Source organism: Natrix helvetica (assembly GCF_964273705.1).
Source record: "Natrix helvetica genome assembly, chromosome: 4".
NCBI lineage: Eukaryota > Metazoa > Chordata > Lepidosauria > Squamata > Natricidae > Natrix > Natrix helvetica.
The window spans coordinates 40,647,438-40,672,808 of NC_138550.1; the positions used below are offsets into that span (position 1 = coordinate 40,647,438).

At 39.1% G+C, this 25,371-nt stretch overlaps 1 protein-coding gene across 1 annotated transcript; it reads left to right on the forward strand.

The window, feature by feature from the left end:
• The first annotated feature begins 1,249 nt into the window (after nucleotides 1-1,249).
• On the forward strand, nucleotides 1,250-22,166 carry CD2 (CD2 molecule). Its single transcript, XM_081951136.1, has 6 exons — nucleotides 1,250-1,297; nucleotides 11,926-12,003; nucleotides 17,305-17,613; nucleotides 19,441-19,698; nucleotides 20,184-20,315; nucleotides 21,600-22,166. The coding sequence occupies exons 2-6, from the start codon at nucleotides 11,946-11,948 to the stop codon at nucleotides 21,794-21,796; spliced, it is 954 nt and encodes a 317-aa protein (XP_081807262.1). The 5' UTR covers nucleotides 1,250-1,297; nucleotides 11,926-11,945; the 3' UTR covers nucleotides 21,797-22,166.
• Nucleotides 22,167-25,371: the final 3,205 nt, after the last annotated feature.

Here is a 25,371-nt window from a genome sequence, read left to right on the forward strand (position 1 = left end):
CGTGCTTCTGAAAAAATTCTCTTCTTAAATCCATCATCATTACCCTTTTTTCTTCTTCTGTATCTTGGAATCTGGGGTAGAGCTCCAATTCGTCGAATTCCCTCTTCCATATTCCCTTCATTCCACTTTCACCCACATTTGCTCCATTAATAAATTCATCTGCTGTCTTGTCTTTATCTTCTATGTCTTCATTCTCCCCTTAATTTTTTTGGGCTCCAACCCCTTCATCTTTTGCTGTGAGAAACACTAGTTTTTTCCAACTTCTTCTCAATTCTCCCATATCCTTCCAATAGATTTTGAATTCCAGCCATGATATTTTGGATTTTTAAGGTTTCCTCATCTGAATATTGATCCATGTTTTCAAAAAAGAAGAAGGAAAAGAAGAAATAAAAACCTAGTAGCTAATCACCTTCCTTCATAACAAGTGGCACACTCCTGCTCAAGACAAGAGATCTGTTTGGCAATGAACTACAACGGATGCAACGGGGAAGCAGAATAAGATAAAGATTATTAAAATTAATTTGTGCTGACTCAATGATGAATGCATAGGACTTGAACACAAAATCAGGGAAGGACCCAAAAGGTATGCACTATGTTATTTTCACCTTGTAGATATTGTTAAAAAAAACTAGCCTGAAAATCTAAGTTGCTAGTTTTTCAGGGCAGCAAGAAGAAAAAACCCATGCTACCTTCTAAAATATACCTTTTGTGGTATAGACCACAGACCTGGGTATTGCCTAATGGTCAGCCAATCAAATAATAACCAGGCATACCTGTTTAGCTTTTGGACCAGAAGAGTTGCCCAGCTAACAAAGACTAACTATGGGACTATATAATCTCCAGGCGATACTAAACACTGCATGTTAATGTGTGGCCAGTTTTAAGGGAGATTCAATGTCCAGTTATTGACCAGCATACTTTTCATCATTTGCTTTGATTGCTTTCTTTCTTCATGGGTAGATTTCTTCAGTCTACATGGGTAGGTAGTATTAGGATACAATATTTCTAACCGGGAAAAGCAAGTTGGAGGTATACAAGTTATCCAGAATATTATGCTGAGGAGTTTAATTAGTAAATAATTTAACATGCATTCAGGAAGCTGCATCAAGCATTGGACAGCAGTGCAATTTGACAATTTTGCCACAGGGTGACAGCAAACGGCAAAACTTCAGCATTGGAAGTTTGAGCAAAAGCTGTTTGTAGGACCCATTACTTTTCTAAGAACCTCAGACTGGAGAGGGCATAGTTTTCTTTCTGTATTTTCCTTACGCTTCTTTCTTCTCTACCCTCTGCAGAAGTAAGTTGGAAGCGGGAAGTGGGGGTGGGTGGGAGAGAGAAAGAGAGAGAGAGAGAGATATCTCCCTTTGGCCTCTGCCTCCCAGCAATTTACCTCATTGCAGGAAACGGGAAAAATGGGATTTGCAGAGGCTGCCATAGGCTATAGCAATCCCAGCAGCCTGAAACAGATGATGATTGGGAGGCACACTTAAACTCAAAGTGAAACTTGCTGTTTGCTCCTGGAGGCAAATTACTTTGAGACAGAGGCAGATTTGTTTTTCTTGTGCTAATCAGGCTGTTTGCTGTTTGCTGCAAGAAGGTAAGTCAATAACTGTAAATGCCTATAGAATGTTCAAATTATTAGACTTATTTTTTAAAGACTGCTTTATTATTGTTCTAGACAGCTTAACAAATGAAGAAGCTTTTTAAAATAAATGCTTGGTCTGAAGAGGCCCAGCGCTATTGGATCTTCTTTTCATAACATATGTAGTTTTGTAAATTTAATTATGAAAAGGTAAATATTTCTGTAAACATGAAGCCTAAATTCAAAGATGACTTTCTAATTTATAGATCATTTCTGCAATGACCTTGCCTTCTTTAATTCCATTATTATGAATTACGTCAGTCATGACTAACTAGCAAACTCCTGCAAAGATGCTGCAAATAACATCACACTTTGGGAAATAATCATTCATTAATAACTAATATTTGGTGTAAGAAAGACTAATACAGTCTAATACAAGAGGAGCGAGTTCAAAACTGTCAAGTCCGGATTGCAAGCTACTCTATCACTTTAAAAATGCTTAATCTATTAGAAGCCAGTTTAGAGCTTAATAAATATGGAATTAGCTATTGGCCCTTATTCTTTAAGAGGTGGCTCAATGGCTAAGATGCTGAGCTTATTGATCAGAAAGGTCGGCAGTTCGGCGGTTCGAATCCCTAATGCCTTGTAATGGAGTGAGCTCCTGTTATTTGTCCCAGCTTCTGCCTGTCAAGGGGGAGTTCCACCCTGAATTAACGAAGCGTGGACCGTGGCTTCTCCTAGCAGCATACTTCTGAAGACAAGCAAAAATAAAACCCGAAGCAAGATCTAATAAAAACATTTTAATATAAAAGAAAATAAAAATACAAAACTTTGCTAACTCAATTAATTACATCTCTGCAGAGTTATGTGCCTGCACCCTTCGCAGGCAAACAGAAGATCAGAAGAAAAAATTAAGTAATGTGAATGAGCATGCGTACTAAATCATTTGTCAGATAAGAACTGGAGCATCCGCAATAAATTTCAGCACAGCTAAGCAAACCAATTAACGCAGTGACATTGCCAACCTAGCAGTTCAAAAGCATATAAAAAAATGCAAGTAGAAAAATAGGGACCACATTTGGTGGGAAGGTAACAGTGTTCCGTGCGCCTTCAATGTTTAATCATGCCGGCCACATGACCATGGAGACGTTTTCGGACAACGCTGGCTCTTTGGCTTTGAAACGGAGATGAGCATCACCCACTAGAGTCGGGAACGACTAGCACATACTGTATGTGCAAGGGGAGCTTTTACCTTTACCTTATTCTTTGTTTTATCCAACCTTTCTGCAGGACCCATTTCAAAGATAATAATAGTGATGATGATGATGATGATGATGATGATGATGATGATGATAATAATAATAATAATAATAATAATAATAATAATAATAATAATCCTGAAAAAGTCACCGAAAATCAGATAGTCAAGATCCTATGGGATTTTCGTATACAAACAGACAAAATACTGGTGCATAACACACCAGACATCAGACTGGTTGAGAAAAATGAGGTTACAATCATAGACATCGCAATACCAGGTGATAGCAGGGTCGACGAGAAGGAACATGAAAAAAACGCGAAATATCAGGACCTAAAAATTGAAATTCAACTATTATGGCACAAACCAGTAGTGGTAATTCCAGTGGTAATCGGAACACTGGGTGCTATTCCAAAAGTACTGGAATTACATTTAAAACAGTTAAAACTTGACAAAATCACCATCAGTCAAATGCAAAAAGCAGCACTGTTTGGATCTGCACATATATTACGAAAATATGTTATGATGTCCTAGGCCCCTGGGTGGGGCCCGACTAGTAATCAATGCCAAATCCAGCAAAACAACTGGCCACTGTGATACAATCGTATAATAATAATAATAATAATAATAATAATAATAATAATAATAATAATAATAATAATAATAATAATAATAATAATAATAATAATAATAATAATAATAATAATGGTGGCAGTAAAACCAGAAGAAGGCTACAAGTACTTGAGGATTTTAGAGGCCTCTGACTTAATGCATAATAAAGTCAAGGAATTAACCTCAACCAAGTACATTCGACGACCTCATAAGATATTAAAGTCCAAACTCAGTGGAGGAAACATCATAAAAGCCATACCTGGGCTATACCTAAAATTCGATACTCTGCAGGACTAACTGACTGGACCCAGATGGAGTTGGACAATTTGGACATAAAAACAAGGAAGCTTATGGCAATGAATCATGCTTTGCACCCTAAAAGTGATGTTGACCAATTGTATCTACCAAGAGCAGAGGGTAGTCGAGGACTCCTACAAGTAAAGCAGACTGTGGAAGAAGAAAAACATCCAGAAATGTGAAGAACCAATGATTAAGGAAGTAAATAAAGGAGGCCTTTTGAAGACAACTAAGTTAAAAGCTGAATATAAGAAAGAAGTAATTGAAAAGTGAGCTGAAAATTGGAAAAGAAAAACTATGCATGGCCAATACTTGAAAAGTACTGAAGGCAAAGCTGACCAAAAACTAACTTGGAACTGGTTAAGATCAGGAGTACTGAAAAAAGAAACAGAAGGCTTCATTTTGGCAGCTCAAGAACAAGCCTTAGCCACAAACTCCATGAAGGCAAAAATTCAACATGTTACCACTAACAGCAAATGTCACCTCTGTAATGAGAAAGATGAGACAGTGGACAACTTTATCAGCAGGTGCAGCAAAATTTCACAACACCATGACCGTGTTGCTAAGATTATTCACTGGAAATTGTGCCAAGTTTGGATTTGAGTTTGGACAGTAAAAACCACTGGGACCATCAGGTTGAGAAGGTTTTAGATAATGAGAAAGGCAAAATCTTGTGGGACTTCAGAATCCAGACTGACAGGCACTTGGCCTACAACACACCTGACATAACAATAATTGAAAAGAAAAAAGTATGGTTCATTGACATTTCAATACCTGGTGATCAGTGATGTGCGGTGAGGTTTATGGCTGGTGAGGCTGGTGACGTCATTAGGAAGGCGGGGAATGGGACCACGTGTGCTGGAGGCTGAGGCTGCCTCAGCCTCCAGCACACGTGATCCCATTCCCCGCCTTCCTGAGCGTGCTCCGCTGGCTTGCGCTCCGCGGTCCCCAACAGCAGCTGCTTTTCAGTGCTTTTCTGTGCATCTGGCATTTAGGACAACCCGCTATCTATCTAAATGCCAGATGCACAGAAAAGTACTGAAAAGCACTTCGCCTCCAAGCCACTTCGTCTTGATGACGTCGCCGCAGCAGCTGGGCGCTGCGGACGAAAGAGCGAATGAGCGAGCGATGGAGGATCAGGCAGCCTGATCCTCAGTCGCTCGCCCGCCGGACTGCCTCGGCGCCACTCTGGCTACCTCCGTCCGTCCGCACCTGGCAGCTGCGGTGACGTCATCAAGACGAAGTCCAGCGGAGGCAGAAATGTTGTCAGCGCTCTAGGACTTCGTCTTGATGACAAAGCCACAAAAGTGACTGGGGAATGACGAGAACCTTCCTGCCTCTGCTGGACTTTGTGCACTCCTCGCGACTGCAATAGATGTCCAGAAGCGGCTTTTGTGGCTAATGGGGTTTGGGCTTCCAGCCCAACAGCCCCTGCCACATCTGGACCTCTATTGCAGTCGCGAGGAGCGCACAAAGTACAGCGGAGGCAGTAAGGTCATTGGCGCTTCCGAGAACCCTCCTGCCTCCGCCGGTTGCCCAGCTGGCACCATCCCACCCGTGCACCTCCTCCTCCTCCTCCCTCCTCTTCACTCCCCAAAGGCTCTTCTCCTTACCGAAGCTTAGCGGGAGCCGTGTAAAAGGGATGGGAGGAAATATATATTATTATTATATATGATATATTATTTCATGATGAGAGGTGAGGCTCTGCCTCCCCTGCCTCCCCTGACTGCAAGTCCCTGCTGGTGATGCATGAATTGAAGATAAACAGCAAGAAAAACTCACAAAATACTGGAACTTGCAAATTGAAGTTGAGCGACTGTGGAAAAGAAATCATGTGTTGTCCCAATTGTAATTGGAGCCCTTGGAGCACTACCTAAAGGGCTACCTCACTATTTGAAAATTCTAAATTTACCTGACTTGAACATTCTGATTCTACAAAAAACCACCCTACTTGGAACAATTTATATCCTCCGAAGTTACTTTAACAGTTCCTAGGTCCTTGGTTAGGACTCGAGCTGTTAGGCTACCAACCATCCCCAAAGGCTGTGAATCTCACCAAAGATTAACCACATAATAATAATAATAATAATCATCATCATCATCAGATGGATTACCAATAAAGAAAATGTAGGCCTTCCCACATGTACGCCTAATTGCAGCATTTATGTCGCCCAGAAACATCTTTCTCTTTTTGTGTCTCCATGACATTGTCTTTATCTTGTCGAAGAATAAGTCAGAGTTATGTTGTTCTTAATTGTTCTGGTATCGAAGAAGAATTTAGTCCATTATTCCTACACAGCCCAGAGGCAACTTCTACTTGCCTAAAATCTGCTTTGCTTTCTTGCTTATTTTTAGGCTGGACAGTGAATGGCATAGTGGCATAGAGGTGAAGATGCTCACCTCCCACTTAGAAGGTTGACAGTTCAATTGTAGCGATGGCATACGTTTCTCTATCAAGGTACAAAGAGAAAATGGGGAAATGGCTGCAGACAAAAGAGGATTCTTCTTTAACAGAAAACAATATAAAGTATAATATTAGGTGTGGAATGGCAACTATTCAGTAACTGGTCTTGTCTATCTTTCAGCCTAACTGTCCCATAAGATTGTTGTAAAGATAAAACGGTGAGAAAGAAAAAAAGGAAGGAAGGAAGAAAGAAAGAAGATAATACTTACGTCTCATTTCTGTCTTGCCCAATATTGCTTACACCAGGCGTAGGCAATCTGTGGCACTCTAGACACTGCTTCATTCGCTGCAACTTTCAGTGATCCCAAACAGTTTAGCCAATGGGAAGATGCTGTATTTAGCAGCATTTGAAATGCCACAAAGATCATTTGCAGGTGATTTAGCCTGTAAATATGTGAGCCAGTAAAGCAGGGCTGGGCTACTGGGGGTTCGCAGGGGTTCAAGAGAAACTCTAACTAAGATTCTGTGCGTATCTCACACCTGGCTGGCCCCGCACAACCCACTCACCTTCCCAAGTCCCCATGCAGTCCATTTTGGATGCAGGTACTGTAAGTGCAGGGAGGCAGAAAAATGGGCCTACTGGAAGTTCAGGAAGGCCGGAAATGGGCCCATTTCTGGCCTCCAGATGGCATCCAGAGCATGGGGAGGCCATTTTCGCCCTCCTGGAGCCTTGAGGAAAGCCCAGGGAGGGCAATCCCCCTCCACTGTGGTGCAGGAATCTGACCAGACCACAACCACCATGGTCATGCACACCCAGCAACCGGGCCAGGAACCCCTTGCTAACATTTTTTATGCCCACCTCTGCAGTAAAGTAATAACTAATTACTCTACCCTAGGATGAACACTGAGAATAGTCTAGGTAAAATAGGTTCAGACTGAAAAGGCTAGTTGGATAACTAGCAAAATATTCCAAACTAAAAAGAAGAAAGTTCAGTTGCCATGATTCGATTTCTGGACAACCTAGGTAAAATAATCTGCTATTGCAAGGCTTCCAGTATCTTTCCATAGAATGTTGTTTTGCCCTGCACATTTTTAGAATCTGGATTTGTTTCACGCTTCTGATATACGTTATGAAAATTAAAAAAAAGCAGCTTTCATTTTAGTTTCCACTACGCATGTGGAAACACTATAGTGTTTTTTTACTAGCTTCCTGTACCTTTAATCTACATGCAAGACTGCTGAGATTCACAGATTTTGATTTTGAGAACTCCTTTATGGTTATCAGGAGACTAACTTTGCAACTGTGCACTGCATTAATGTTGAGATAAAACAGAGTAAAATGATAACCAGAACTCAACGACACCTGGATTTTGATAACTACAGTTTTAGCTATTTTATCATGCTTTTGACTCATGTTTGACTTGTATCGATGAAAACCACAAGCCAGTATATACAACTTTCTCATTGGCCAGAGTTACCCATCTATCTATGGAGATTCTTAATCAACCAGGTCGTGGTTGTCCTTTTTTCAAGAAAAACAAAAGCCAGTTGCCTTTGTGACAATTTGTGTAGTCTAAATGCATACATTTCATGTTATTTCCCGCCCCTTTTTTAAGCTATCTGTGAAAACTTACAATATTAGGCTAATTGCTGCTATCTGTTATTGTCATGGTACACATTATTTTTTTAATAATGTCTTCCACTCTCTGCAGCTCAGCTGCTTGGTTTATAATAATTGGGAGAATTCTGAACTATTATTCAGAATTCTTACTCACACTGATATTTTTGTAACTCATTTTGATAAACGTGATGTAAACATCGTAGTGGAGAATATAGCTAGGTCTCTTTAACTCCCAGACAAAGGAGTTAAAGAGAGGATGAATTACACAAAAGAATGCAACTCTGTGAATACAAGCTTTTGTTACATAATGCTATTATCTGAAGCAGTTCCAAAAACTATATAGACATGATTGCTGACTTCCTTTTCCATCAGGATATTTGTAACTTGGGGAGTTACCTGATGGAAAACTGAATAATACAGCTTTCCCTGGGATATAAATATTGTTTTAGTTATGTTATAATAGCCAGGCAGTTTGCAAAGACACAAAACTCTGCAACTAAAATATGCAAGGGGTAAGAGCTGGAACCACATTTATTATAATTGGTCTTATCTCTGTCTCCCCCTCTTCTTCCTTTCTTTTGCTGTCTTCTACACCAGGCTCCACTCGATAATATTTCAAACAAACAAAGTAATTGGCTATATGTCAACAGTGACTGAATGGAGATTTAAACCAGGCTCTATCTATCTTCATCCAAAGATATACTGTATGTATGTGTGTATATATGTATGTATATATGTTTTTGTAGATTTTCACGGGTGTAGGTTTGCTGGTCTTGTTGTATTCGGGCCTTTTCCCGTATAAGATTGAGATTGTCTTGGCAACATTTGGTGCTGATTGGTGCTGGCTGTGTGTCTATTGTTGTTTTGTGTTGTAATAGTGGTGGGTGGGGCTCGTTTGTTGACTAGGGCTGGTTTCCAGATGTCTGGAAGGCGGGCGGTATCATCACGTTTATTCATGTTGTGGGGGTGTTTCTCTATTTCGATAGCTTCCATAATTATTCTCTTGTTGAAGTGTTCTGTTTTGGAGATTAACCTGGTTCCTTCAAAATTAATTTCATGTCCTGTAGCTTTAAGGTGCTGGAAAAGGGAGAAAGTTTTTTCTTTTTTCTTTCTTTTTTTTTCAAGACAGCCTTCAACACTGACCAAAAAATAGCCAACATCTTAAGAAGCCCCAAAGACAAAAAATTTTTTTAATAGCATATATGCTATTATGCTGAACATACGTGTTTTATTTCATTTTCCACTGAAAGTCAGTGGAAAAATATCCCCACTAGACTTTTGTGGAGATGCAATCTCACATGGTTCACATTGCTGAAAGAAGAAGTTTAGCTTCTTTGAACCAAAATATCTTTCTTCTGCTAGGCATTCCTGCCCTAAATAAGAGACTCCTCTTTCCTACGTCAATGCCAGAATGTCTGCCAGCCTTGGTTTTACCCTTCAATCACATCAAATTGATCTTTACTTATGCACAAACATATTTCCATAGAATTACATAAGTGGAAGGGACTTGGAGATCCAAGTAGTCCAACTCACTGTCCAACATGGAAATCTTCATACGTCTTGGAGAAATTGCTGTCCAATCTTTTCTTGAAGAGCTCCAGTGTTCAGAAGGCAGGTTATTCCACTGCTTATTTAGCATTAATAGATTCTACTAATCTGTTTGATACAGATTCATGACATTCTGGAAAGTAACAAGTTTCTCTTCCAAAGTCTAACATTGAACCATGGCGTGAAATCTGGTGTGTAATATTATGCCATTGACAAAAGTGGGGCCAAGTTGTGAGCAAGTAACTTATTTGCCCATTGTTTTCTGAAAACATTTTTTCAGAATATTGCCATCATCATTTCCATAAGGAGAAAAATAAAAATGAAGATAAAGTTATGTCTGTCTTCAGGTGGCCTTCCTTGTAAAGTCCTTCTCAAACTAAGATGATAGCTGGGCTCACACACTTGGAATAGCTACCCCTCATGCCTTCAGAGCAATATCTGTCTTCATTACTGATTTGAATACATTTAAAATTGTTCCTTCCCTTTCACAAAAGAGTTCCTATAAAAAGTTCTAGTGCTCTGGATTGATACAATCCTTTCTTTGTACCTGTGACATGTCACTTGTGTTATTTCTGAACAGAGCACTAGCACAAAAATGTGCTAAACATGTATCCCCAAATATCTTATTTGATAGATAAAGGGATTAGAGGACTGGTGCAGAAGGAAATGGGAGGCCATGATGACATGAATAAACTCTGTTCTTCAATGGGTGACCAAGGAGTACAGTTTTGACTTGCTGGCTGACGGTACCTGGAAATAATTGAAATAGGAAACCTGCTGTTACAAGGGGTTCACATAGCAACAATGGTTAAAATGGGGAATCCTTGGTGCTTTCTGAGCTTGGTTGTTTTCCTCTAGAGGTTTCATTACCAAATATCATCATCATTCATAACATCATCAGTGCTACCATAATATGGAGTGGGTTACTCTTATTTTATATTCTAGGGATTTCCCTTGTCATTGTTTCTTTTTTGGGGGGTGATCATTTACTTTCATATTCAATGTTAATTTATTCACCACCCATTCTTTAATTCAGCTTTATTTTATTGTACAAGTCATTTCCATTTAATTCAATTTCTTTTTACCTTTTGTTTGAAATTCTAATAGTTTCCTGTTATGGTTTCCTACAACAAAGTAATTAAAGACACACCCTCGTCTGCCTGTCATTTTGCTTCTCTCATTTTAAAAAAATCATTTTTGCAACAAACCATATCCTACCCACTTCCTTTTGTTGTCATTTGCATTTGCATCCATTTTCCTATGGTTGGTCAATATTCTACCAAGGAATAGTAATTCACCTCTTTCTCTTATTTTTTTTTAAAATATTTTGGCATAACTTTTCCCCATCAATTGTTTTGGTATTCAGCACATTTTTTCAGCTCCATCCTTCTTATATCAAATAATCTATCTGTTAAGCAATTAAGCTCCCCGTTAGAAGAATGAGTATGCAGAGAAGCGTAATGAGAGTGATATGGAATAACACGCACAAACCAGCATACAGAGATAGTATAAAAATATAGTAGTTTACTATGTAGAAATATAGAGGTATTCAGAGTCCAGTTAACAGTCCAAGTTCAGTAATTCAGTTATCAAAATATTCAGTCTGACACACAAAGTATAGCTAAACAGTAGCAAACTACAATACCTCAAAATACACCAATCAGCTTCTAACAAAACAGAGATCTAACAGCCATTCTGGCTCCCTCTTATAGCTGCTTGATCTACAAACCAATTACATCTCTTAAGCATTTAAAGTAACAGTAACATTTGTTACAATCATGGCTTATATACATTGCCAAGCCAAGCCTAGGATTACATCCCTAACACTATCTAATATTTGATATCTGTGGGTTCTTTTTAGGTTCTCACTAACAATACATTTCTGTCCCAAACCAGCACATGTCATGTTCCCACAACCATTTCTTATCCATATCTTCATAAATATCTTAAACAAGAAGACATCACAAAGAATTGACTTACTTCCTATACAAAATTGAATCATTTCCTAAGCAATAATTTATTCTACTGCATACTTTCTTCTGTCATATATTATTTTACTGAATTAAGCAGCAAATCTACTATTTGCTATTCACTTACATATTTACATATGTATTTATACACACAATAATTTTTCTCTTATTTATACATTTTGCTGAAGAGAAAAAAATTGCTCAGCAGAAAGCATCTACTTTTACTAATGTTAAATCAGGTCCCCTCTCCTTTGATGTGTTGGCCATGATTTTAACAATTTGACAGACATATATGCCATCTGTATAGAAAACTGCTGAATGTAACCCTCCAGTTGCGTATTGACACTTACCAATAAACCTTGTTCAACTTTTCTTTGAAATCACAGAAGAAAATAAAGATTTTGGAAGGAAAGGAAAAAACATCAGTGGTATATTTTTTAGATATCTGCTTATAAAGATACTGAAAGCCATTATAACTGACTGCTATTTTCATGACTACAGAAAGAAAAGCTGAAGTGCAGGTGGTGTGGGTGAAGGGAGGGGCGGAGGGAGGGAGAGTAAGAGAAAATGAACAATGGGATGTACATGAGTCAGATACTGCAAGCTGTGTCATATACTTCTTTCTCTCTCTAGAGATAAATACAGCCTTGAACATGAACCTGGGCAACCCATTCCTAATTAAATTCCTAATGATCTTGTTCAGCTTGGAAGGTGAGTTTAAAAATGCAACATTCTTTGGATTTCTTTGCAAATGCAAAGAACTCTTATTGCAAATGTTTTCCCTGTAGTAACAAAGTTATTACAGTTTAGTATTTTTTAATATACATTTTTTTGAAAATGAGAATATTCAGGCTAAGATGTTGGACTTGGAGGTGTCAGTGAAAAGTTAGTGAATGTCTTTAGGCTAATCTTTCAGACATTGGACTTAGAGAAAAAGATTGGTCCAAAATCTCCCCGTTAGTTTCTGCAACTGAGAGTAGGACTAAAACCTGGGTGCTCCTAGTCCAAGTCTAACATCTTACCGTAATCACTATTCTAGACTTACAGCTATTAAGATTGGAAATGAGTCTCCTAGGATTTAGTAGAGTTTGGGTTTTGTACAATTTTATTGACGTTTATGAAAGTCAGCTATGGACCTTCTAGAAGTTATGGAACATATGATGCAATATTGTGAATATCTGCTTTCACCTAGCAGTTTAATACAAACATTTACAAAAAAGGTATCAGAGAAAAATTGTATTGTAATGCCAACACTGAAAAACAACAAATCTGAAGTAGTTTAGAATCAGCCGAATTGCTTTCTTAAAAATTATATTTGTAATAGGCAGTCAAAACAGAACACTTCTATCAAAATTCCATATAAAATACCATACGGAACCCCATTTTAAATAAAATGGAATCCATTTATTTACCATCTTTACTGTCAAACTAAGTTGATTTTTCTATAACAAAAGCTCTGAAATGTAACTGTTTTATAGTTTGCCTAAATATTAGAAAGGTATGTGTTATCTTGACCAAGCTGTTCCTGAATGTGAAGCCCTTTCCCTCCTAATCTTTTGGTTATATAAACCCATAATGCTCCCTCTCAACTGGCCTAACTTTAGAGAAGGGGTGAAGGCTCTGGTGGGCTGGTGTAACCTGAATAAAAGTAACCTGATTCTAAGTGTTAATAAAACAAGGTAGGTCATTGTAGATTTTAAAAAGAGCTAGAGTAGTCATATTCCATTCAGTATCAATGGTGCAGCTGTAGAGGTGGTAATCAGTATTAAGTATCTGGAGGTGCAGATAACTAACAATCTGATCTGGTCTCTCCACACATCATCCTTAGTGAAGGGTGCAAACCAGCATCTCCATTTCCTACATCGCATTACTTCCTACACAAAATTGAATCATTTGCTAAGCAATAATTTATTCTACTGCATACTTTCTTCGGCCATATATTATTTTACTGAATTAAGCAGCAAATCTGCAGTACGTGCATCATATTCCACAATTCAAGGTTATTCACTTACATATTTACATATGTATTTATGCACACAATAATTTATAATAATGCTCCCTCCCAACTGGCCTAACTTTAGAGAAGAGGTGAAGGCTCTGGTGGACTGGTGTAACCTGAATAAAAGTAACCTGATTCTAAGTGTTAATACACACATCATCCTTAGTGAAGGGTGCAAACCAGCAACTCCATTTCCTATATCGCATTAGATGAGCACATCTTTCTCCTTCTGTCCTGGCCACTTTTTACAGAGGCACATTTGAGAGCATTTTAACAAATTGCATCGCTGTTTGGTTTGCTGGCTGCAGATAGAAAGTCCATACAGAGACTGGTAAGGACAGCCGAGAAGATTATAGGAAGCTCTCTTCCTGTTATTCAGGATACTGCTTGTAAGCGCTTTGTGCTTAGAGCTCAAAGCATTGTTAGACACCCGCCCCGCTACTTTACAATCCATTTCTGTAATCCCCTCCGGAAAGAGGTTTTGGAATATTTCTAGCAGGACTACTGATTCTGTAACTGCTTTGTTCCCTATGCCATCATCTGTTAAACTCACCATGTACATGTATACATCTGAACTACACTGTGTTGTTTCTCTGTGTCATATATTATATGTGGATATATACATAATTTTGTATTTATTTATTTATTTTGTAATGTTTATGTATTATATATTGGAGGTGATGACCCTTTGAGAGCTGTATGCAACAAAATTTCATTTTAATGCATGCCGATTAGTGTACATTCAAAGTGACAATAAAGTTATTATTCTATTCTATTCTATCCTATCCTATCCTATTTTATTCTGTTCTATTTTCATAAACATATCCATATAGATCTAATTATCCTTGTGTTTCGTTCAGTTTATCACAATTAGGACAGAAGGGAATGCATGTGTTATTAGCTTTTCCTTCTCCTTCTCTTCTTAATCTAATTGCAGACTCACAATTTAAATTAAAGATCATAGCTCAGAATAGGCAGTTTTCTCAATGAAGAGAAAGAAATAGACTCCTTCAAGGACCTGTGTTTAGACCAGTATTTTTAATTTGTTCATAAAAGTTAAGGGGCAGCAGTTTGTAGACAATACTAAAATATTCAGGATGATAAAAAACAAAAGTAGTTATGAAAAGGATTTTATTAAAGTGGATGAATAGTCAACTAAATGGCAATTTGAGCATTTGGGAGAAATGGAATGCTAGACTAAAAAGAGCCTATTTTTACTTTCCTCAAAGCAATTGTAATGATTTTGGGTCTTTGTGAAATGGCTATGAGAATAAGGTAGTCGGTGCTTATGACTGGTTGCTTAGCAACTGTTGAAAGTTACAGCAGATAGCCAAAAAGCTGCCCCAGAGTCAAAATTCTGATGTCTGGGGCCCTGCCATGGTCACATGACTGCATTTTAAATTATTTGCGACAGCTGCATTTACAATTATTTGCGACACCCCATGACCACATGACTGCAATTTTTGGCATTTTTGGCAGAAACTGGTGTTTATTTCCAGTTAAATCCTTTTCCATAGAAAACAATGGATTTGCTTAACAATTGTGGCATTCAATTATCAACTGTGACATTTCCTCTGACCAGCATCTAGTTTTGAGCTATGCTGCCTCTTGTTTGACTATTCCTTTGGTAGAATCTCTCTATTATCTCACAAAGTCATGTTCCCTGTGTCCAGGACAGTGATGTGCAGTGAGGTTTATAGCTGGTGAGGCAGCAATTTTTTTAGACTTGTGGACTTCAACTCCCAGAATTCCACAGTCAGGCATGATCATTTGCGACCTGCCGCCCTCCGCCCTGGGATTCGGCCACGGCACCGTCTGCCAGAGCTGCGCGGAATCCGGGGCGCCCTTGTCGGGTGAGGGCAGCGCAGGTGGGGAGCGGATAGAGTGGAGGAAGCCTCCCTCCGCTTCCCAGAACAAAGGGAACCTCTGCCGCCGCCCGGGCAACCTGGCCGGCCTCTCTCACGGCGGCTCTCTGGTGCCGAGCTTGGGAGTCCCTGGAGGAGCTGGCGGGGGCTGCAAGCACCGCAGGCTGGACTGGAGCCTCGAGTCTAGGGCAGCGAGTCATTCGATAGGAAACTTGCCTCTTGGAAGGAATGACTCGGCTTGGCTCCTGCTTTATCTCTCCTGCCTCTTCGCTTCTCCGTTTGGTCGTTGGGCGGCAGATTGAAAGCGGGAGCCAAGCTGGGTCATTCCTCCCAAAAGGCAAGTTTCCCATCGAATGACTCACTGCCCTGATGATGAAAGGTTAGGCTGTGCCTCACTTGCCTCACCTGACTGCACGTCACTGGTCCAGGATCCCAGGAGCATTTGCCTTTCTGGGCAGGGAAGTCTTCTGTTTCAGCCTTCACATTCAGCTATGTTTGCATAATGCTGTGCCAGAATATATGTCCTCCAATGGTTAGATATGTCAATATTAATTAAATTTGTCATAAGGGAGACAGAATACCTATTGGATTCACTGGCAATAAAGGTTGGCTAGCTCCAATTATTGCTCTGTGTTTAATGAGTGCTTTGGGCTGATATCATATTCATGCTGAGTAGACAACCTGGAGAGAAAGCCAAAGATGAGATTTTAGTTGTTACTTCCTTTTTCCATGTGAATTAAACTAGTTAATGGAGCAAAGCTAAGGGGGAAATGAATAGTTTGAGTCAATAGTTGAGTATGACCACCTACATTCTAGCCTCCATTTTCATGAGGTCTATCTCCAGTCCCTGAATGCTATCAGATACACATTTTGCGACTTAAAAGGCCAATATTAAAAAAGAAATATTGGATTGAACAAGTTCTAATGATGTAGAATAGGAAATGGGACTCACCTGGGCACCATTAAGAAGTTGTGTTATTGGCTCAGTTTTGAATAGTTTGAATGTTGCAAGTAAATAGTAGCCTCCTATTGTCATGAAATTCAAGGATGGCAGATGAGTGTATCTGTGCATTTTCAGAAACATTGTTCCCATGACGTTTCCTACTATTGATAGAATGTTTACCCCAGTTATTTGAAACAGGAGGCCTGGTCAATTTTGTGGCCAAGGTTCTTGGGCCTTTGGTAAATGCCTTAATTTTGATTTCTGATAATTGAGTATTAACTAGTCTTCCTTGCAATACCATGTTAGTGTGCTCAATGCCCATTTAAGGCCAATAGGTATTTTTGAATCATCTACATTATCAGCACAGAGTAGAACAGAGAAATGTCTTCCAGTTTGGGGTTGGATGGATAAAAATTTGTATTGAGCAGATTGAATAAGAGTGGGCCCAGTGGTGGATTGCAGGCGATACGCCCTGATACGGGCGTACCAGAGCCAGCCTGGAGCACCAGATACCGTTCCAGTATGGCGCGCCGGAGGGCCCACCTGCCCATCCAAGCTCCTTGCCTGCGTTTAAAGGCTTCTGCGCTTCCGTGCACATACATGGCACATACATTGCCTGCGCTATGCTACGCAGAGCAACTGGAGCGTTGTGCAGGCACTAAGATGCATTGCGCGCACTGCATGCCTTCATGAGGATGTCTCCGGGCCCGTTCCAACCATACCGGTTGGAACGGGATTTGAAACCCATCACTGAGTGGGCCCAATATGCAGCCTTGCTTGACACCTTTCTTGATTTCAGCAGCACTGACAAGGTGGTCCTGGGGATTAAATTTATAATTCTAAATTCTAATACTGCCTTTAAAGTCAACTGAATGACTTTGATCAGTCACACTTTTTGAACCTTGGGGAAAAAGACTAATCCCAAAAATGTCACCCATAAAACTGCATGGACTTATTCGTATAGTCACCAAGAGTTAAAAGTGATTTGAGTTTAACACACACACACACACACACACTTTACAAAGTATCAGAATTTTTCAAGGTCAGTGTATTTATTATATATTCAGTTCATGCATGTTTAAAATTAAACAAAAGAATAACTGAAGCAATGGGGATTTTAAACTTCCATACCTCTACTTAAACCAACATCTAATATGCGATGGTAGGATTTAAATAATTTAACAACTGGTTCTCTTTTTTTGTAGGTTCTGGGTCCACGAATGACAAGATTTACGGTCATATAGGAGACCAAATTATTCTTTCAACACCCATAACCAATGCCAGACCAAAACTTTTAATATGGAAAAAGAACTCTACGTTTATTGCAGAGTTTGCAAATAATATTATTACTATGTCAAAAAAACAACCAGAACCAAACAAATACAACTTATTTCTTAATGGAAGTCTGAAAATAAATAGATTGAAGAAAATGGATGCTGGAAAATACACTGTAGAAGCACATGGTGAAAAGGGCAAAGAATTATTTCATGAATTAATTACATTGCAAGTTGATGGTGAGTTTTTGAATACCAATCTACCCTCCATCAACCTATGAGCACCTTTATTTTACTTCTTCTTTCCTTCAAATTTGCACTTCGGATTGGCCATAGTTGGATTTCTGTGGGTACTGATATTCCCATATGGTCTTTACTGTAAATTATGAAAAATTGATAAGCATTCCTAAGATAGACAACCCTCAGAAAATAACATCTTAGATTCCCAAGTCTCTAACAAATACCAATAGATTGAAGTGAGCCAAAAAAACCTGTCTGCCACGGGTATGTGTTATTCAGCCAGTTCGCACCAGTTCGTGTGAACAGGTGGTGGAAATTTGGCCACGGTCACTGAACTTCTTGCAAAAGGAAATGAAATGCCTTTTTTCTTACCATGCAGTCTTTGAGACTGCAGCTTCCTAAAGGTAATGCTGCCTGCTGTTGGTGAAGCTGGGCGCCGGTGTGGGATGGGTTTTTACCTAGCTTTATCCAGCTGTCTTAGCTTTATCCAGCTGGGGGGGGACAGACAGAGGCCTGGGGAGGAAGCAATCCCTCCTCACCAACAGCAGGAGAAAGCTATGCAAAAAGCCAGCCCTCACTGGCACCCAGCTTCATAGAACAGCGGGCTTGCAAAAGGCAATGTGGCTCCGCCTGCAATCAAGCTAGACTGAGGAGTGGGAGGAGGAGTGAGCACTGAGGAGACCACAGGAGGAAAGAAGTCAGGCAAAGGCGTGAGTGAGGGTATCCGCAGCATGCTGCAGCACACACATTTTCCCTCAGTCCCCTTCTTTCCGAGGGCTCCGATCGGCTCCCCTCTGGCTTCTCTGCCTCTCCTCTCACTACATTAGCTAGCCTGCCAGCAGGAGATGAGGGGATGGGCTTTATTGCATTCCAGGCATTTCCCACCTGAACAGCATGCTGCATTTGCTATGGGGGAGGTGTTTGGGAAAGGTAGCAGATGAATGGGGGAGGATGGCAGAGGAGCCGCTTTCAAGCCATTGTTTTTTTGCGGGGTGGAGAGTCTCTCCCTAGTTATGCAGACAGAGGCATGCTTCCCATTTTGATAGTCCCCCCCCCGTAAGGAAAATATTTTTTTTAATCCCTCAAGCAGTCTGAGCATAGGCAATTTACTTTATTTTTAGATAAAAGAAAACAAGACTCAGATGGAACTTATTCAAGGATCTATTTATTATTATTATTATTATTATTATTATTATTATTATTATTATTATTATTATTATTATTATTATTATTGTTATTGTTATTGTTATTATTATTACATTGTATTGCATTTTACTCTGCTCTATTTGATAATAGTAATAGTTACAGAATTCAGTGAATATCTGTCATTATTAAATAGCCAAATACTGATTTTTTTTCATTATTTTTGTTTAATTTGCAGTTTGTAAGATAACTCTTGTTTCTTTCCACGCTGCTTATGCATTCTAATGTCCTTTATATATTTTGGAATTCAATTCCTATTTGTCCCATCCAACAAAGCCAGTAACAGAAGATTATAGAACTTAGATTCATATATTGCCCCATTGCAGCACTCTAAGTGATTTACAATGTCAGCATATTGCCCACAACAATTTGAGTCCTTATTTTACCGACCTCAGAAGGATGGAAGGTTGAGTCAACCTTGAGTCAGTCAGGATTGAACTCCTGGCCGTAGACAGAGTTAGCCTGAAATATTGAATTTTATACCACTAAGCCACCGTGGCTCTGCACGGAAATAGTAGTCAAAAAGATAAAGATTTAATCCTCTATTATGCAATTCTTGGTTTTTAAAAAAAAAAATAATGGTGTATTTAAATCTTTTAGCAGAGCATATTTCTTTTTTTTCAGAGCTTCTGCCAGAAATCAACGAGCTTTGTTCCCAAAAAACATTGACATGTGAGGTGAAATATTATGAAGAAGCAAAACCCAGATTTAAATTGTTTCAAGATACTAAAGAAATTGAAATATCTGTACAACCATCATATGACAATGCAACATGGAAGGTGACATTACAATTAAATGTCATTTCTGGAAAATTCAGATGTGAGGTTGATGTTTATACTATGAAGAATTATATCGAGAAAGAAATCACATGTCCAGTTGCAGGTATTAACCTAGCTTCGTAACACACTTCTGAATGCTAGACTGTATAGCCTGGAATATTAAATATGTAAACCATAATAAATAAACCATGTTTAGTTTCTGGCTTAATGTGTAAATTCAGACTGAGCTATTTGTAATTTGTAATTTTTAACATGAATCAAGTCAATTGTGAGATATTCCACTTATCTAAATATACACAGCCTTGTAATTGTGACAGAGCCAATCGGTTACACGAATAGATGCTAAATGAAATTGTGGTTTGATTGTTTATGCCAACTGTGATATATTCAAGAAACCATTTTTAAGGAACCCATAAATAAAAGTTTTGTGTTTTTTCCCCTTATTTTTAACATGTTAGGAGGGCAGAAAAAAATAATAGATTGTTTTTTCTCTTTTGTATACGCTCACTTTCCTTTATCTATGGGCATGCGTATATTTGTATAAGTTCACACATACAGTCTTTTCTTATGAGTTGTTCTGTGTTTCAGATGTATTTTATTCAAGACCTATGGTCTTCATGATCCTGATAATCATGGGAAGTGTAGTCATATTGATCATCTTTTTGGCTCTGATTATTTACTGCATCAGAATGAAGAAAGCAAAAAGACGTGAAAGGGAAGGTAAGCCTGGCATCCCTTCCATTTGAAATTGAGCAACCTTCTCTCTTTCTAACAACCAAGCATGCTAAACCTATTAGTCACTGTATATATATATATATATATATGCACTAAATCAATTTCTAGATATATTTTAATGAAAACTAAAGTTCAGGTCTGGAGGAAGGGAAGAAAGGAAACACAGAGAAAATACAGCATTTTACTTAATGTGTCCCCAAAAGGCTGATTTTTATAAAAGTGTGTGATTTTTTAAAAAATTTTTGCTCTGCTTTTCAACCTTGGTTCCTCAAAAATGAAATCATTAAAATGTGCTCAGTGGGTGCATGGTTTTTATTTTCTTTTTCCCCTGCCAAGCAAACATTTTTGGAAAACCTCACCTTAAATGCTCCGACATGGGACATATCCCAAAGGTTAGCAAAGAGTAGACAAGGACTTAGGATCTAGCTTATTTAACTTTTTTTTTATGATAAAGACCTTTTTTGTACTTTAGTATTTCTATTTTGTACATTTGTATATATTTCAATTAATTGATATTCTTTATTTCTGATCCATGTTTACTTTTTAAAGTGGATGATGATGATTTACCCAAGGCTTTCTGAGACTGTGTCCTGAAATAAGTTTTTTTTTAAAAAATGTGATATCAAGTAGAGATGACTGGAGATGATGAGAGACAAAAGGCAGCCAAGTGATAATCAAGTCATCATGGTGCAGATTTTCCCAACCAATAGCCCCCAAATACATTGGGTTACTACTCTTCATTTCGATGCTGGCTGTTGTAAGGACATGTAATGTTACCAATTTGGGGAAGGATGACTTAGACCATGATGCTGGATTGGAAACTTTGATATGGCAGGCTCTTCATTTCTGAGACTGTCTACCTTTGTGCAGATTTCAATTAGTATTGGAATTTGAGGACTTGACAATAATCCTATGCCACTTTACCCTTGTGATAGCCTGCATAAAATTCGTGCCATCCAGAGCTGATTTTGTACTGCTGCTCTTCAGTTAGGCCAGGGGTAGTCAACCTTTTTATACCTACCACCCACTTTTGTATCTCTATTAGTAGTAAAAATTTCTAACTGGCCACTGGTTCCATAGTAATGGTGATTTATAAAGTAGGGAAGTAACTTTACTTTATAACATTTATAAAGCAGAGCTACAGCAGACCCCTACCACCCACCATGAAAGCTGGAACGCCAACTAGTGGGCGTTAGGGACAAGGTTGACTACCACTGACTTAGGCCATCAGTATTACTCAGAGTTTTTGTTTGCTTGTCCTTACTGCAGCTGAGGAGTATGCCCTGCAAATCCAGATTAAGAATCACATGCAACAAAGAAAACTTCCGGAGATTCCTGTTTCTTCTGGCTCTACTCCACCATCTCAAAAAAGCAGGTCACCTCCTTCTGAACTGCAACAACAGATTGCTCCCTCCAAACCTTGCCCTCATCCAAAACCACCCCGGCGCATAAAAGAAAGACTTTAAGTATTTTTGTGTTGCATACTTCCTTCTCTCAGAGGAAATACTTTTGCTTTCCATATTAGCATTGCAATGTCTGTAAACTTATGGTTAGCCAGCCAACTTTGAGCAGGCTTAAAATGTGGCTGTTGGCAAATAGATTAGAAACAAAACTAGAAAATCAGAAGATTCAGAGTAATTTATTATTCTCCACAAAAAAATATGTGGGACTTCATGACTAGGGAGGCTGTGGCCTGTTTTAATGATTGTATGATTGCTGTTGTTTTCAAGCAATTTAAGTATTTTCTTATATGACATTGTTCTATATTTATATTTTATATACTAAATCTTTGTAGTTTTGTACTATATTTTTGTAATATATACGCAGAGAATTGCATTTAAAGCAATAAAAAAAAGAAATTTGAAATAAATCTATATTTATTCTATTTCAAATTTCTAAAAGAAATTTGTTCTATATTTACATTGTTCTATATCTATATGTCCTGTAGCCATGATGGCAAACCTATGGCATCTGTGCCTGAAGTGGCACATGTAACCATGTCGTCTGGCACCCGCAGTGTTGGCTGTTCCTCTCCTGGGTTTCTGGTGTGCATGCACATGTGATTTTCAGCTGGCCTTTGTGTGTGCTACAGTATCGGAAACTGGAAGAGCTGGTCTTCCATTTTCCGGCATAAGCCTGCACGCTGGCCAGCTGATTGGCGCATGGGCATGCGTTGCAGTAACCAGAAGACTTGCTGGTCGGAAGTTCATTTTCCAGCACACACATGCCCCCTGGGCAACTTCTCTTCCTGGTCACAGCTGAGACATGCGCGAACTGCTCTTTTTTCGGCACTTGGTGCTGCGCGCACATGCACGCACACACATACAGGCACACCCTTTTTGGCACTCAGTCCCAAAAAGGTTTGTCATCACTGTCCCATACTATATCTTTGTAGCTTTGCACTATATTTTTGTAATGCATACACAGAGAATTGCATTTAAAGCAATAAAAAGAAGAAATTTGAACGGAAATATGATCAGAAGATTAAAAAGGGGGGTAGGAGATCAAAAAGACAGACAAGTTAGAAAGTGAAAAGTGGAATGAGAGAAATAAGAAAATAAATAGGGAAAAAATGACTTCCAATTTTATTTGTACCTGGGTGGAGGAACACTGATGTTTGTGTAGGAATGAGAATATTTTTAAAAAATAATTTTCTTCTTTTTTCATTACAAAAATAAAATGATTGTCCCATTTCCAGGATGGTCATGTGGAGAATTGTGAAAGTTCACCTCCAGATCAGAGTTATATCTCAACTTTAAAAACTACTTGATATCAATTGTAATTACCAAACAAGCCAGATTCAAACTTCAGATAAAAAGGACGGTTATTTCTAATAAAGATAAATAAGATTCATAGTTTGTGTTTTATATTTTACATGAAGCTATAGTCAATGAAAAATAGAAGTGCAGACTTTCAGCCACTTTGCAATTGCATGGAAGGGGTGGCAAAGAGAAACAAGAACAAGCTACAATGTCAGTCTTACTCTTTGTACACTAAACTATAGATTAGCACAGTTATGGTGGTTGATGAAAGCCATTTCTGGAGTCAGCAGGGGTGCTCCCCATCTCTGCCTTTCCCAACAGTTTATTGATCAACTTGGGGGGTATCACCATGCCCTTTATCAGGAAATCCTTGGGAATCCCATGTTTGTCCATGGGAACCCTGTGATCTGAAGCATGATGAATGGAGTACAGGAGACAAGCCTCTTGTACAAATGTCACTGTACATGAAATTAATGGTGGGAATGGAAGCTCTTGCTTGTATTTTTGCTCTTATTGTGAGTTTTGCTCAATTGATATATTTCACTCTCTGATTCATAGTTTGCCTTCTAGGGACACTCAGTCAGTTAGAATCTGAGAAAGAGCAGAATAAAAATAAAATATAAAGTAATAAGAAGAGTATGGAACAAAAGACAATTGAAAAATGTATTTATTTCAAACATTCATTTTCTGTTTTTCAACTTGAAAAACATTTGCAGTAGGCTGATAATCTGAAAGAGAATTAAACATGCAGCTAGTATTAAACAAACAATAGCAGTTTATCAGAAAGATGACAAAGGAAGCATTTTCATTCTGAGTCTCCGAGCTTCTTAGTCACAAAGAACAAAAGCTTTGCTGCAAATGTTTAGCAACATTTTTCACAGGAAACTATTGAACTTGCTTGCAGCCTGTGGTTCAGTGTTTTTCCCACATGTGACCTAATTGAGATGCCTCAGTATTTGAAAAGCTTTGCCAAAGAGACAGAAGAAAGAAAATGTGCACTCAGCATTTTAAAATCCAGTGGTCTCTTTTCTACTGCCACCACATACATGGAATGCTGGAATGTAAAGCATGTCAGTAATGAAATGAAGTTATTGTCAAACTTCTGTCCAATTTCCACTGAGCCTTAAAATGGTAAATCAAAGAATTTGGGGGAAGGGGCAAAGAGGAAGTGGAAAGAGTGAAGGGAAAAAAATGATAGTTAACTCAACCCTGTACATCTTTATTCAGAAATTCAGCGTAGTCCAGCATTTCTCAATCTCAACAATTTTTAAATGGTTACACTTCAAGTCTCAAAACATCCGGACATCTAAAAAACTGTTAAAATTGAGAAACATTACCCTAGTCAATATTCATGGGATTAAAGACTTACTCTAGGACAGCGATGGCGAACCTTTTTTGGCTTGCGTGCCATATGTGGGGGGAGCATATGGGGGTCGTGTGCGGGTGTGCCGCACCCATAATACAATGCATGACCCCCCCCCCAGTGCGCATGCACGCACTACAGGCACTCCCCCCATTTTTACATGCTTTTTTCACCCTCCCCAGGCTCCAGAGGTTTTATAGGAGCCTGGGCAGGGTGAAAACAGCCTCCCCGCCCCCCTGGACGCCCTCCGGAGGCGTCAGGAAAGCCTCCGGATGGTCCCTAAAGCCTTTGGAGCACTCAAAACAATCCTCTGAGCAAACAGGAAGTGGCTTCCGGTTTGTTCGGAGGATCGTTTTGAGCGCTCCAAAGGCGTCAGGGAAGCTCATGAAGCCTCCAGAGGGCCTCCGGGAGGGGCGGGGGGCTCTTTTCACCCTCCCCAGGCTCCTATAAAGCCTCTGGAGCCTGGGGAGGGTGAAAAATGGCTTTTAAAAAGGGTGAACTCAGCTGACAGGACAGCGCCTCGCGTGCCCTGACAAATGGCTCCGCTTGCCACCTGTGGCACGTGTGCCATAGGTTCACCATCACTGTTCTAGGACAAAGATGGGCAACTACAACTCCAGAGCCTCGGAGCCTAATGCAAACAAAAATAATGGTGCAATTTCCTAATATTTTGAGGAAGTAAACATACCACATTCAAAATAATGGCAAACCTACGGTACTTCCAAAAGTCTTTGGAAATCTCAGAAAATCCCATCCCTTGCCTACTGTGCTTCATAGATTCTGCTCCCAATCTTTGCACACTAAGAATGGTCTCACTTGCTCCTTCTTGATTTAAGCCTTTGCCTGCAACTGAGTTTAGTTATCTTTCAGTGAAAGTGGCTAAGCTGGAAGGAAAAACAATCAAAGAAAAACAAGA